This window comes from Phycodurus eques, chromosome 1 (genome assembly GCF_024500275.1).
Source record: "Phycodurus eques isolate BA_2022a chromosome 1, UOR_Pequ_1.1, whole genome shotgun sequence".
In the NCBI taxonomy this organism is placed as follows: Eukaryota; Metazoa; Chordata; class Actinopteri; order Syngnathiformes; family Syngnathidae; genus Phycodurus; species Phycodurus eques.
This window is the reverse complement of record NC_084525.1, coordinates 482,517-497,788: the sequence shown is the minus strand read 5'-3', so window position 1 is coordinate 497,788 and position 15,272 is coordinate 482,517. Positions and strand designations below refer to the sequence as shown.

Genomic DNA, 15,272 nt, shown 5'->3' with positions numbered 1-15,272 from the left:
TCGCTGTGTGCAAAATCCTTACATGAGTCAATAGTCATTTCGATTTTTTTGTTCTTATTATACACAAGTGCATTATTCAACGATACAGTAGGTCGGTATGAGTCCCTTTTTTTTTTTTTTACTCCTCTAATTGGCTAAAATTGCAATACAGTTAGGGGTTATACGTGTTGCTTTGAAAATCATTTGACAGCCTGCAAATTCTTTTTGGACATTTTTCTAAACGCCGTTGGTGTGGGAGAGATTTTTTCTTTTTTTTTCTTCTTCACATGAGATCCTCATTCAGAGGTCAGAAAACAAACACAAATATTGTACTTCCTGGCTTTGATTTCCTCAACTGGCATGTACTTCTTTTTTTCCATGTTGAGTAGCTTTGGGTGCCTGAATGCACTGTGCTGCATAAAGCAGTATTTTCTCTTCTCACTCTGTACACTTCATCTTTACAGACGTGATGACTGTTCTGCAGGCAGAGTGTGTGTCATGACATCTATAACAATAAGTGTATCAGTATCAGTCACTGAAAGGTCATTACAGCCACCTAGTGGCATCATCTGGTATTTGTCCCCCGAGGGCAAGTGATTGATTACTCAAGGTGCAGCATTTACGAATTCAAGTACATAAAGTACCTGGTGATTAACAAAGGCACACCATTTTTAAGAGAGTAGGATACTACTTGAGGATTTAGAGTATTACAAAAATGTATCATTTTAGCCACGACAATGTGGCAGCTCACCAGCATAGCCTTGTCTGCAGTTGCACATAATGAGGTTTGAAGAGCGGTCAGCTTGGCAGGAGTGGCCGTTAAAGTTATCCGAATCGGGATTACCGGGGCAGGAGCAGGGGCGGCAGTGGTCCCCTGAGCCGAGAGTCGGGTTGCCAAAGAATCCATCCTGACACCTGAGGCAAACCGGTGAATTGAGTTATCTACCATCACCGAGACCACATCGGCCACATGTCGCTCACCGTTCACAGAGATGGCCGGCTGTGTAGTCTCGGCATTCTCTACACTCGCCAGTTCGGGAGTCGCAGCTGTTTGCGTGGCCGTTACACTGGCAGAGGCTGCAGCTCGGGAAGCCCCACTGGCCGGGTTGGCAGTCGGAGCACCGGCGCCCGCTCGCTCCCTCCCTGCACTGGCACTGGCCGGTAACGGGGTCACATTTGCGGCTCAGTGAACCCTCTGAATGACAGTCGCAGGCTGAAAAGGGAGAGGTTTTAACCCTTATTTACTGTACATGATATCATAACTGAAACGATGTCGACAGAAGTAGTGGATTTCCACCCTGAGGAAGTGATAATGGAAAAAAATGTGGAATGGGTCCCCGTTTTACACTCTCCCACCCTTCTGAGGAGACTTTCTACAAGTGTGTCTTTTTTCCATTCGCCCAGAAGAACATTTGTGAGGTCCGAAGTCACTGACAATTGGTTCCTTTTGCTAATCTACTTCACATTTCATGGAAATACAGCTTGTTACGAGATAATAAAGAAATGTGCCATTAATATTCAAGTCAAAGACTGTACACTCCCAATACAGCTTCAACGTTATTGCTTTACAAGTAAATGAAGTTCAGTTCAGTTGATCGTTCGGTTTGACCGAGGCTATAAAGCTAATAATAATACAAAGGCTCTTCGGTCGTAAGTTGGAAGTAAATCATCGGGATATATCCTGCAATTAATCTTCTTGGAAAAAATCTTCACATCCTTCCTTTCTTCAGTGTTAAGATGCGCGTTCACAGAGATTTGTACAACTACTTCATATATTTCAGGTTGGAGGCTTTGCAGGTCAAGTTACTTAAGTTTGATTTGAAATGAAAGCCTTTTATTTCCAAGCCAATCAGCTGACAAATTCAATAAAAAACAACATACAATATGATAGTTAAATTAAAATCTTTTACAAAACGCTATAAAGCCATGTGAATTATTGGGAGAAAACCCCAGACCAGCAAATCGAATGCTATCCTGTTAAAACAATTCATTGGCTCAGTCTGAACATGTTCAAAGTTAACAGTCTGTACACAATATATTGCACGGAAAGATCAGCCAATCATGTTGAAATTTGTCTTACATCTCGTTTCGGAAGAGTTCTTCAAATACAATAAATACGAATATCGAAGAAAAGTTCGAGTTATTTCGGTAGTTCGATTCAAAAAGTCAAACTCCTATTATACACATCCGTCAAACATACAGGCAAATACTTTTCAGAGGGCCGGTTCCTACCTAGCGTCTATATTGAAAACATTTGCACTTTTGAGGATAAGCAGTATAGAAAATGGACGAATGGCTGTTCATTCATCCGTCCGTTTTCATCAGCATAAAGCTATCAAAATTGAAAAAGGAAATGTCACTCTGTAGCGTTGCCCCGTTGTGGGCCTAACAAGGGTTATCTCATCTTTCACTTTTGAAATTCAACGACTAAAATAAATGAATTGTTCAACTATGGTCACATTTATTGTGATGCACCTGTGCCTGTAATACAACAGATCTTTGTTTACAAAAAAGATATAGTGACGTTAAAAAGTCTTATGTGCTACATTAGAGCCACTGATAGAGTAGCGGTTCACTCGTCTGACCATCCCTGACGGTTCTCACCCAGTGACTTTGGGAATTGAGAGTCTGTCTCGACGGTATATGTTCTCTGTGATTGATTGTTGACCAGCCCGCGGTGTAGTCTGCATACATTATTCAAGTTTTGAAGTATTTTGCACGTTAAGAAAGGTAATCAGCAACAAAGCTTGCATTTATTGTTGTTTGATTTTAAGGGAGGCATGCAGCATGTCACACCATTGCATTCGGCTCACCGTGCATGAAGAAATGTGTTTGAAGGAACTTTTGGTGAAGGAGTCCCACAGCGTGCGCATGTTTGTGACTCACCAGTACAACCGTTGGCTCCAAAGCCATAGGTTCCCGGAGCGCACTGATCACAGCGTCGACCCGTCACGTCGGGCTTACAGCGGCACTGACCTCCGACCCTATCGCACTCGCTCGAGAGGGAGCCTTGAGGATCACACCGACAGGCTGGACGTAACACAAGGGAGACAGACCGTCCTTACCCAAAAAGCAAAGACGACGCACGTATAAGCAAGCAGATGTGTGATCGTGCGGTGTACTCACGCAGCGCGCCGTTGTGAATGATGGCTGAAATGCTGCAGATGAGCTTGGAGCACACGTCGGCCAAGGCGGGCATTGGCGTGATAAAAAAGGAATCCAGACACATGTAGCGAATCATCTCCTCACGTCGCAGCTCTCCCTCGATCTCATTGCCTTGGAAACCAGGAAGCTCGGTGTGTTTGGGGATCAGAACCAACTGTCCAACAAGGAGAAAGCAAAATTCAATAAAAGCACAGCGGTATGTTTACTGTATAGCAAGTCAAAGTTCTTCTTTCTTCTTATTTTATGTCACTTATCCTGACTTATTCATGACTTGTACACGACTTCTAACTTGTACGATGTATGTGGGCATCGTGTACGGGCTGGTTTTCTTCAGCTGGAAATGGGGCTTTACTCAAGGTAAAGGAAATAGCGACATATGTACAATTCTCCCAGGGACTCCAATAAATGCCTGTTAGACATTAAAACACTTGGACGACAGAGTGGGTAATTGTTATTTGTTCAAATATTGATGAATGAAGAATACAAATGGGCTACAGAAAAGGGGCACTTTCACTTTTCAATGTACTGCACGCATGACACCGCACACAAAGTACTGGTAATCATTCAAAATCAAGGCCGATGTATCAAAAAGAGAAAACAAAATAATAGACTAATAGAATGGAGGTGGGGGTTGCCGTCTCAACTTACCGAATCAATAAGAATGAAGGCAGTGAGATGTCTGTGTGTCACTCCGTGGCGCTGGAAGCGGATGGCAACCACGTAATGATTATTTGGCTCAAAACAGAAGGGCCTCGGCATCTGGATGAATCTGAAAGACGACGACATACGGTACGTCGGCACTGTGTGGGAATTTGCGCACATTTGTGAGGTCAAACATCCCTGATGTTGGAATTGGGAGAGGGTCTGCTGGCTCTATCTATGTTGTAGTTCACGTCTAAAGGATTTGATGGACTGGTTCTTCCAGAAGTAGTGACATTAGTAACCCTCTGGAAACCTTCCCCAAACTGTTCCCACAAAGTTGGATGCATAAATGTGTCCACACTGGCTAAGAGAGAGAATGAATATTCAGGAAAAGTTCAACTGACAATATATTCCGTTGGCGTGCATGCTCACTTCACCGACGTTAGCCTCCTTCCGCTCTCTTTGTGTTTTTGAAGTCACTGTGCTAATTAGTCCTGGCTGTTGGACCAACCGCAGTGAAAAACGGAAGGCAAGCTATGGTCCACCGCAACATTTAGATTCAGGCAGAGGCTGGCCTCTTAGTTCCAGATGAATAAAGGTTCTAAAAAGGCTCTTTAGAACTTTGAAACGAGTCAAGTTGGGCTTCTCGGTTATATTTGACACCTGCACCGACTTTGTCCACTTTCGAATGAATGCAGCACCTCGACTACAGCAGCGTTTTTTGACGCTCAGCATAAAAATACCACTAATGTGTTAAAAAAAAAAAAAAAAAAAAAAAAAAGATGATCAGCTATTCTAATTGTCGAATAATAGTTGTCGACTCCCTCGCATCTTCACTTTTTTTTTTTTTTATTGACAATGAACGACTGGACATTTGACTCCAAAGGGTGCGGATATCCTTTTTTCCCCCCCCTAACCTTTCACATGCAATTTGGTCCTGCAGAATGCAGAAAACATTCATCGCCATTTGGCATATGACAAACACTCGAGTCAAGCCAACTGCATTTCACCGCAGCTTCCTTGAACAACAAAATGTATCACTGAAAATACATGTAAGCAATGAAAGGAAACCTTGGTCACGGGTAGTGCAAATATCTACCAGACTGTACCATTCTCTTTTTGCCTCTAACAGTTCCAGTTTTTTTTTGTTCTTTAAGCTTCATCAAACAAAGCTATTGCCACCCTGGAATACCACCATGGCTGACTCTTATTGCACAGCCTTTTGGTATGTTTGCCCTGCTATCAGAGAATAAATAGTTAAGTGGAGCACAGTGAGGTAAGAATACAAATACCTGACTCACAGGGTGGTGCAGGCCAGGGCAAGTTTAAGTGACAACAATGTCATGATGCAACTGTTCCGGAGCTTTAAAACTACACAAAGTCACATTAAGACTTGCTTTAGTGACTTGAGCACACATTGACGGCTCCGAGATCTCTCAGACTGACAATGCACACGGTCAGTACACTTACAAGCCCCCTACAAAATGTAGCTTTTTATAGTTGACAAGCATAACCAATACAGTAAGAAATCAGTTTATTTCAGCATAGAAACGACGAGAAGAACAGACAAAAATAGATGATCCAGCGCATGTTCCACAGTTCCTCCCCACAAGTTTTGACCAGGAAGAATACCCGTCTTTATTGGAACATTGCTTATAATTGTCATTCATATGTACAGTACCCTTCCCATGGGCTCACCACCTGTGGGAGGGGCCATTGGGGTCGGGTGCAGTGCGAGCTGGGCGGTGGCCGAAGGGAGGGACCTTGGCGATCCGATCCCCGGCTACAGAAGCTGGCTCTACGGACGTGGAATGTCACCTCTCTGGCGGGGAAGGAGCTCGAGCTGGTGTGTGAGGTCGAGAAGTTCCGACTAGATATAGTCGGACTCGCCTCCACGCACAGCTGGGGCTCTGGTACCAGTCCTCTCGAGAGGGGTTGGACTCTCTTCCACTTTGGAGTTGCCCACGGTGAGAGGCGTCGAGCTGGTGTGGGTGTACTTATTGCTCCCCGGCTCGGCGCCTGTACGTTGGGGCTCACCCCGTTGGACGAGAGGGTAGCCTCCCTCCGCCTTCGGGTGGGGGGACGGGTCCTGACTGTTGTTTGTGCCTCTGCGCCAAACAGCAGTTCTGAGTACCCACCCTTTTTGGAGTCCTTGGAGGGGGTGCTGGAGAGCGCTCCCGCTGGGGACTCCATCGTTCTGCTGGGGGACTTCAAAGCTCACGTGAGCAATGACCTGCAAGGGTGTGATTGGGAGGAACGGCCCCCCCGATCAGAACCCGAGCGGTGTTCTGTTATTGGACTTCTGTGCTCATCACGGATTGTCCATAACGAACACTATGTTCAAGCATAAGGGTGTCCACAAGTGCACTTGGCACCAGGACACCCGAGGTCGCAGTTGGATGATCGACTTTGTGGTCGTGTCATCGGATTTGTGGCCGCATGTCTTGGACACTCGGGTGAAGAGAGGGGCGGAGCTGTCAACCGATCACCGCATGGTGGTGAGTTGGCTCCGATGGTGGGGGAAGATGCCGGTCCGACGTGGCGGGCCCAAACGTATTGTGAGGGTCTGCTGGGAACATCTGGCAGAATCCCCTGTCAGAAGGAGTTTCAACTCCCACCTCCGACAGAACTTTGCTCATGTTCATGTTCCGGGAAGGCGGGGGACAACGAGTCCGAGCGAACCGTGTTCTGCGCCTCCATTGCTGAGTCGGTCGACCGGAGCTGTGGCCGTAATGTGGTCGGTCGGTGCCTGTCGTGGCGGCAATCCCCGAACCTGTTGGTGAGGGAAGCCATCAAGCTGAAGAAAGAGTCCTATCGGGCCTTTTTGGCCTGTGGGACTCCTGAGGCAGCCGATGGGTACCGGCTGGCCAAGCGGAATGCAGCTTTGGTGGTCGCTGAAGCAAAAACTCGGGTATGGGAGGAGTTCGGTGAGGCCATGGAGAAAGACTTCCGGACAGCTTTGAGGAAATTTTGGTCCACCATCCGGCGTCTCAGGAGAGGAAAGCAGTGCACCGCCAACACTGTGTATAGTGGGGATGGGGCGTTGCTGACCTCGACTCGGGACGTTGTGAGTCGGTGGGGAGAATACTTCGAAGACCTCCTCAATTCCACCGACACGCCTTCCCATGAGGAAGCAGAGTCTGGTTCTCTGAGGCGGGCTCTCCTATCTCTGGGTTTGAGGTCACCGAGGTGGTTAAAAAGCTCCTCAGTGGCAAGGCCCCGGGGGTGGATGAGATTCACCCGGAGTTCCTCAAGGCTCTGGATGTTGTGTGGCTGTCCTGGTTGACACGCCTCTGCAACATCGCGTGGATATCGGGGACAGTGCCTCTGGATGGGCAGACTGGGGTGGTGGTCCCCCTTCTTAAAAAGGGGGACCACCACCCCAGGGTGTGTTCCAACTAAAGGGGGATCACACTCCTCAGCCTCCCTGGTAAGGTCTATTCAGGGGTGCTGGAGAGGAGGGTCCGTCGGGAAGTCGAATCTGAGATTCAGGAAGAGCAGTGTGGTTTTCGTCCTGGCCGTGGAACAGTGGACCAGCTCGACACCCTCGGCAGGGTTCTCGAGGGTGCATGGGAGTTCGCCCAATCAGTCTAAATCAGTGTTTTGTGGACTTGGAGAAGGCGTTCGACCCTGTCCCTCGGGGGGTCCTGTGGGGGGATGCTTCGGAAGTATGGGGTACCGAACCCCCTGATACGGGCTGTTCGGTCCCTGTACGACCGGAGTCAGAGTTTGGTCCGCATATCTGGCAGTAAGTCGGGCTCCTTTCCGGTGAGGGTTGGACCCCGCCAAGGCTGCCCTTTGTCACCGATTCTGTTCATAACTTTTATGGACAGAATTTCTAAGCGCAGCCGAGGCGCAGAGGGGGTCCGGTTTGGTGGCCTCAGTATTGCATCTCTGCTTTTTGCAGATGATGTGGTTCTGTTGGCTTCATCAAGCCGTGACCTCCAACTCTCACTGGAGCAGTTCGCAGCCGAGTGTGAAGCGGCCGGGATGAGAATCAGCACCTCTAAATCTGAGACCATGGTCCTCAGTCGGAAAAGGCTGGAGCGCCCTCTCCGGGTCGGGGATGAGATCCTGCCCCAAGTGGAGGAGTTCAAGTATCTTGGGGTCTTGTTCACGAGTGAGGGAAGAACGGAACGGGAGATCGACAGGCGGATCGGTGCGGCGTCTGCCGTGATGCGGACTTTGTATCGGTCCGTTGTGGTAAAGAAGGAGCTCAGCCGAAAGGCGAAGCTCTCGATTTACCGGTCGATCTACGTTCCTGCCCTCACCTATGGTCAAGAGCTGTGGGTCCTGACCCAAAGAACAAGATCCCGGATACAAGCGGCCGAAGTGAGTTTCCTCCGCAGGGGCATCTGATTAGGATGCCTCCCGGACGCCTCCCCGGTGAGGCGTTCCGGGCACGTCCCACCGGGAGGAGACCCCGGGGACGACCCAGGACACGCCGGAGAAACTTTTCGGCCGGCCTGGGAACGCCTCGGGATGCCCCGGAAGAGCTGGATGAAGTGGCTGGGGAGAGGAAACTCTGGGCGTTCCTGCTGAAGCTACTGCCCCCGCGACCCGACCTCGGATAAGCGGTGGATGGATGTACAGTACCTCCTGTATTCTAAACTGAAACATGGGTGTTAATACAAATATAAGTGACTTTCTGAACACCCTGTAAAATTATGATGTAAACAACTGGAATCAACTCATTTTCAGATATACCTCAACATGATTTTCATGTACTTGTGCTTATTTTTTCACATTTTGGCATTACTTTCAGGTTACATTTAACTGATTAAATCAATTCTCAATGCAGTAATAGCCAACGTTCTAAATGTATAGTTAATTATAACTATCGATTATGCTACAAATGTGGAAAAACAATCAAAATGGAAAATATGATATAGTAACTTCCTATTGTCTGTTGCCATTTTGAAATGGGTTAAATTCATGAACTTGCCTTGCCAGAGCTAGTTTTTAGGAGGTACTTGGTCAAGTGGAAGAGATAAATAATCACAGAGCGGCTGAGAGCGGGCATCGTGACACCTGAGGCAACCTAATGGAGGCAATTCCCTTTCACGACTAGGAATACTGGGGCAATGAGAGCGGTCCAATTGGTAACAGTCCAAAAAGTCCAACCCTGCCCCCCAAAAAGTCGAACTACAGCGTGACTAAAGCTACTGAGTGTTTCGGTACCTGCTGCGGTGCGGCAAGGTGACTGTGTAGAGCTGCTCAGTTGGTAGAAGGTTTCCACAGCGGAGACTGGAAGGGAGGTTCACAGATGTTATACTAACTATGGCCTCCCAGTCCTCTGTGGACTAAACACAAACAAGCATATAAAAGACAAAGAGAGCTTTTAGTTTCAAAGGACTTTTATAGAAGGAACAAAAATGAAGCATTATGCGATGCTGGTGATGCACAAACCTCAGGTTCATAACGGATCATGATGTCGTACTCCATGGCGTAGGGAATGTTGTCAATATTGAACACCAGGCCAGCACCGTCTTTGACCCGGGCGAAACCAGGTCCGGTCCAAGTCACTGTGTGACTTAAGGTGACCTCTCTATAAACGGTCCTCACATCCGGCTTGGAAAAAGACAAAACAATATGTAAAATTATGTATTTTTGGTCCCAATGTTTTATATCACAAAAAGCTGGAATTTGACATCAGAATCCGAATCATCTTTATTTGCCAAGTATGTCCAAAACACACAAGGAATTTGTCTCCGGTAGTTGGAGCCGCTCTAGTACGACAAAAGACAGTCAATTGACAGAGAACACTTTGGAGACAGAAAGACATTGACAAAAAAAAAAACAGTCACTGAGCAGTAAAGGGTTGCTAGTTATCTGGTAATGCCGGTACTTTTTTTTTTTTTGGACAATTGTGCAAAAAGATGCAGAGTCCTCTAGAACTTAGAGCAGTTCGAACGACTCATATAGCAATAGTCCGGTGCAATGACCATTGTGCAAAGGGCGCCGAGACGTCAAGGAGTGTATGCGGTTTAAAGTGACGAGTCGTGCGATCATCTGGGACAATGTCGGTGGTGCAAATGTTACAGATATATACAGATGTATATGCAAATAGTGCAGCGTGGCGAGACAACGACAGCGAGTGCACGAGTCATACATCATTGGCCCCGCACAAATGTGACAACCAACTCAAGTCAAAAAATTGCCAGCATGTTGTAATGGAATTGTAGGTTAGCTGTTTAAGAAGTTGACCGCAAGAGGGAAGAAGCTGTTGGAATGTCTACTAGTTCTAGTTTGCATTGATCGGTAGCGCCTACCTACATGTGTGTGTTTTTAGGTACATTACACTTTTCAGTTAATGGAGGCTCTTTTTGAACTACCAAGAAGAGCCTTAGAGGGTGAAGTTAAACCTGGCCTGGATGCTACAAAGTCATAACAATTTGAAACTTGCAACTCAATGTCTAAATGGAGTCGTTTTTGGAACTAAGGGCTCTCTCATTAAACAAAAGCATAAAGGAACAACCAGTGGATCTCTGATCTTTGGGCGTGAATGAAAGATTCTATCATACTGTCTGTTGGAGCTGGCGGATTCGCCTCAGTGCTGCGCGGTGTTGTTGTGGGTTGGCGATACGGCGGTGACGCCTGTGTCTTCTCAGCTGGTTATTGAGGTGCTGAACGCAGTCTGTTTCTGCCTGAGGTCGAACTTTGCCCTTGGAGAGAAGGAGAGAAGAGGAGTGAATTAAAAATCTATTCTATTAAAATGCCAAACAAACAGTGGAAGCTCTATGTAAAGGCGAATGCCCAAAAGTCATACAAATTTTAATATCTGTTTGAAGAAGGCCTTATACACTTTAGAACGGTATGCAAATTTTTGACAAGGAAGACGAGTGTATTGTCCAACAACCCGATGTCTGAAAAAGTGCAGGGAGTGCAGTCATTCATGAGCGGCATGACATGGTTCACTGCAGAAAACGACTAATTATCTGCATTACATGCAATCATTACCCATAAGCATCCGCCAGAAGATAAGGCCCGGAAGGCACTTCCCCTCAGAGTTTGTGTCCTGCACCGCTGCCTCACTGACAATTTGAAGTCAGCACTTGCCGTTTGTCACATTCCGGGGAATGTTGTGAGAGTGTGGATGAAAAGGGTCTGTCTGAGCTTGCCCATAGGGATGAACTTGGAAGTGGAAAGAGTGGCGTGGGGGGGGTGGATGGATGAGGGGAGAGGAAACAGACTGGCTTCATGGGAGAAAAGGTCAGATTACAGGTAGGTGGAAATAGAAGAAGAAGGTTTTGGTCCAGGATATCCCTGTACTTGGCCGCATTCATCTTTCCTTCGATTGCCACCGGTCGTCCCGTCCCTGCAGCTGAAAAACACCCCCACAGCGTGATGCTGCCACCACCGTGCTTCACTGTTGGGACTGGATTGGACAGGTGACAGGTTTTCTCTACACATGCCACTTACAATTAAGGCCAACAGTTTCTATCTGGGTCTCATCCGACTAGATAATCTTATTTCTCACGATCTTGGAGTCCCCTTCAGGTGTTTTTGAGCAAACTCCATGCGGGCTTTCATGTGTCTTGCACCGAGGAGAGGCTTCTGTCGTGCGACTCTGCCATAAAGCCCCGACTGGTGGAGGGCGGCAGTGATGGTTGACTTTCTACAACTTTCTCCCATCTCCCGATTGCATCTCTGGAGCTCAGCCACTGAGATCTTTGGGTTCTGCTTTACCTCCCTCACCGAGGCTCTTCTCCCGATTGGTCAGTTTGGCCAGATGGCCAGCTCTAGAAAGGGTTCTGATCGTCCCAGACCTCTTCCATTTAAGGATTATGGAGGCCACTGTGCTCTTAGGAACCTTAAGTTACGCAGACATTTCTTTGTAACCTTGGCCAGATCTGTGCCTTGCCAGAATTCTGTCTCTGAGCTCTTCAGGCAGTTCCTTTGACCTCATGATTCTCATTTGCTCCGACATGCACTGTGAGCAGTATGGTCTTATATAGACAGGGGTGTGGCTTTCCTATTCAAGTCCAATCAGTATAATCAAACACAGCTGGACTCCAATGAAGGTCTAGAACCGTCTCAAGGATGATCATAAGAAATGGACAGCACCCGAGTTCAATATATGAGTGTCACAGCAAAGCGTCTGAAGACTTATGGCTGTGTGATATTTCACTTTTTCTTTTTTAATAAATCTGCAAAAATGTCAACAATTCTTTCAATTTTTTTCTGTCAGTATGGGGTGTTGTGTGTACATTAATGAGGAAAAAAAATAACTTAAATGATTTCATGCATGCTAGGTTAATTGACGACTCTAAATTGCCCGTAGGTGTGAATGTGAGTGCGAATGGTTGTTTGTTTGTATGTGCCCTGCGATTGGCTGGCAACCAGTTGAGGGCGTACCCCGCCTCCTGCCCGATGATAGCCGGGACGGGCTCCGGCACGCCCGCGACCCGCGTGAGGAGAAGCGGCTCAGAAAACGGATGGATGGATGAATACCTTCCGTACCCTCTGTGTATACACACACACACGTCTGCCCAAACAACACAAACAGACACATCAAAAAAAATGCTGATCTACAATAAAAACATTGAAAACTGAATATGGTCTGATTGTGCTACATTCGCGATGCGTTGATAAATAAGCAAAATGGCTGGAAATGTAAATAAAGTGTATTAAATTGGAATTGGGCACTTGGACCTGCAGTCCTGAAACAACATCGGTGGAGTCAAAACAAACGTTCATCTGTTGTAGCCATAACATCTTGCAGGACGTAACGTTTCCTCTTAGCTGCACAGTGATGCTATCACAAGGTCGGACCATATTTAGACTGCCATAGTTGAACGTTTCAAGGAGGATGGTGGTCTGTACTCTCCTCATGTCAGTTGGAAGAAGCCCTTTAGGCGGTCATAAGGACATGCCACGTGCCCGAGCGACCGTCAACGTAAAAAAGTGGTTCGCTCACAGGTAGAGCGGAGTCAATCGGCGAGTGTCCGGTGGCCCCTTCGGCCTCGTATTTGTAGAAGTCCAGCGGGGCGCAGAAATAGCCAGGCTGCACCTCGGAGCACTGTCGACCAATCAGATGGCTCCTGCAGTCACACTGTCCATTCTCCATCATGCACCTTAGATAATAAACAGACGACAACGCCGAAACACACACATAACGTATACAATCTCAACATTGGAGTACGAATTTGTCGGAAGTTTACCTCTTGTTGACGGCTCCTCCAAAGTCACAGTCACATTGTCTACAACCAGCTAGGTCATTACTGAGACCCCAGTATTCAGGCTGGAAAGAAAGATGACAGTTACAATGTGCAACTACATAATACAATCTGAAAAGACTACATTGTGATTCAAGAAGAAAAATGAATGCGAACTAACAGGCATGTCAATGAGCAGCATTGAACTCAGTCTGACTTTTAAACGAAAGGCTCGTACTAACCAGACACTGGATGCAGTAGCGACCGGTGACGTATCTTTTACAGGAGCAGTCACCGCTAATCTGATCGCATGGGGCTCCCATCGTGATGATGCCACGAGGATCACAGTTGCAAGCTGGTGGCCGGCGCACGCACACGCACGCGCGCGCACACACGCACGCACACACGCAAATATGCAATCACAAAAAGGTCTGAAATAGTGATACGATGATATGTTTTTTTCAGCACCGATACCGAAAACATTTTTCGTCAAGTGTTACTCATTGAGACCATTGATGTTGTTGTACTGTGTGTGATTATCGATATGGAAGGTAAATACTCTGCTGTAACCACATAGGGTTGCTGGACAGAGTCGTTACAGGAGACAGACAGTCACGCGGCGGCGGCAGCCTAAATAACCCAGTTTTAAATTGATCGTTTGTTGCCTGTTCCGATTTAAAAAAATAAATAAAAAATAAATAAAATAAAGCCTATGCTGATATGCGCCAAAATGGCAAATATGGATTCTCTTCACGTACTTGAGCTACCTTCCACTGTCCAAACGTTCATTGAATACTCTAACTGTCTTCGAAGCAATAACCCTCGTGTATTCTTTCTCTTGCGCTTCACTTTCCCCATTTGGAGCGTGTTGAAGTTCAAGCAGATATGTTAGACCTTTGACTCTATGCTGCCCTGGGAACAGCCCCCTCATCAACCCCAAATGCAGTGCATGCCTGCAAGATGGTAGCTCCTTGGAGCTAGAAACTGGCTATGAACACTGTAAAAGATTACTTGACCACTAGTTTTAAATTCAGTACAATTCCAATATTTAAACTGATAATAAAGAAAATAAAGGGCAGGAGGAAAAAAATATGCATACGCACGCTGACAACCCAGCGGGTCGTTGTGGCTGAGTCCAAAGTAACCCTCCTTGCAGTCGTCGCAGCGCAAGCCTTTGACGTTGGCTTTGCAGCGACACTGTCCAGTGATCATGCCCGCGTCTGGGTCGGTGTGACTGTCACACATTCCTCCCTCCGTTGAGCCCACAGGGTCACAGTCGCAGGCTGCCAAACACACAAAGGACAGAAAAAGACCAAGTTAATCACTCACATCTATGCATGCATACAGTACGTTATTATCACTGACGAAGAGCTTTTAGAAATTGGTTCAATTTGGTGGAGGTTTACACTCAAAATGAGCAATTATACCCAATATTAAAAAGATCAATACGGAAGAACCAGTCACGGTTGTCCGCACATTATACACTTCTGAAATACGTACCTTTGAACTTTAAACTCAGCATTCATGTTGCTTTTACTTTTAAGTGATTGTTTTTTTGAGCAGCAGGAAAATATATGTTCTGGCCTGATCAATGCAATGCTTGACTCACCAACACAAACCTGCGGGTCTCTGATGTCCCTATTCGAGTCTTGATAGTAGAAAGGTTTGCACATCTCACAGTTGCGTCCCATGGTGTTGTGCAGACAGTCATCACACACTCCTCCGCTGAAGTTGCCAGTGGCCAAATACACAGCCATGTCAAAGTGACACCGGTTTGAGTGGCCATTGCAGTTACACACTGTAGAATAGAGCAAATGCGCGTTATTGTGCTTCAAAACGTCCTTCATCAAAGCTTAAACAGGATTATGCAGCAGCCTAACCACGCAAATAAAATATTGCAATTGCAATTACAGTCAAATGTATAATTCCTCTCAATTGTAAAATTTGTACACAGATCAAAATGTTAGAAAAAAAGACTAAAAAGTCACAGAAATCGTTGAAGGAAAACCAGGAGCAAAACTCAAAAAACAGCATATCTCATTAGAATCTTTGAAAGCAATTAAGTCAACATATGTGTTTTGCCGTGTCTTGATGGGAGATGCCACCATACAGGTGTACCAGCGATGGCAAAGAGGAGAAATATGAGAAGGACCAGGAATAAGTAACGTAGCGACAAAAGTGGTACACTTGTCTCAGTCCAAACTGTTTGCTCCAACACTTTATGTCTCAGTATACATTAGGATGACAAAGAAAGAAACATACACTGAAATGTAGTCAACCCTCCACTGTATCATAACTCAGTTGTCTCTGATAGATGTATACGAAGAT

The 15,272-nt window shown here is 46.5% G+C and overlaps 1 protein-coding gene across 2 annotated transcripts in view; it reads right to left on the bottom strand.

Annotated features, from left to right (window-relative positions):
* The window catches only part of lamb2l (laminin, beta 2-like), a 48,344-nt gene that overhangs the window by 9,485 nt on the left and 23,587 nt on the right, over positions 1-15,272 (bottom strand). For both annotated transcript variants that reach the window (XM_061670631.1, XM_061670639.1), the window contains exons 10-22: positions 14,554-14,742; positions 14,048-14,227; positions 13,187-13,299; positions 12,951-13,030; positions 12,707-12,863; positions 10,311-10,451; positions 9,196-9,357; positions 8,968-9,089; positions 3,793-3,913; positions 3,106-3,298; positions 2,866-3,009; positions 961-1,192; positions 731-894 (exon numbers count right to left, since the gene is read on the bottom strand). In XM_061670631.1, coding sequence (XP_061526615.1) covers positions 731-894; positions 961-1,192; positions 2,866-3,009; positions 3,106-3,298; positions 3,793-3,913; positions 8,968-9,089; positions 9,196-9,357; positions 10,311-10,451; positions 12,707-12,863; positions 12,951-13,030; positions 13,187-13,299; positions 14,048-14,227; positions 14,554-14,742 — 1,998 coding nt within the window. The remainder of the gene's footprint in view (positions 1-730; positions 895-960; positions 1,193-2,865; positions 3,010-3,105; positions 3,299-3,792; positions 3,914-8,967; positions 9,090-9,195; positions 9,358-10,310; positions 10,452-12,706; positions 12,864-12,950; positions 13,031-13,186; positions 13,300-14,047; positions 14,228-14,553; positions 14,743-15,272) is intronic.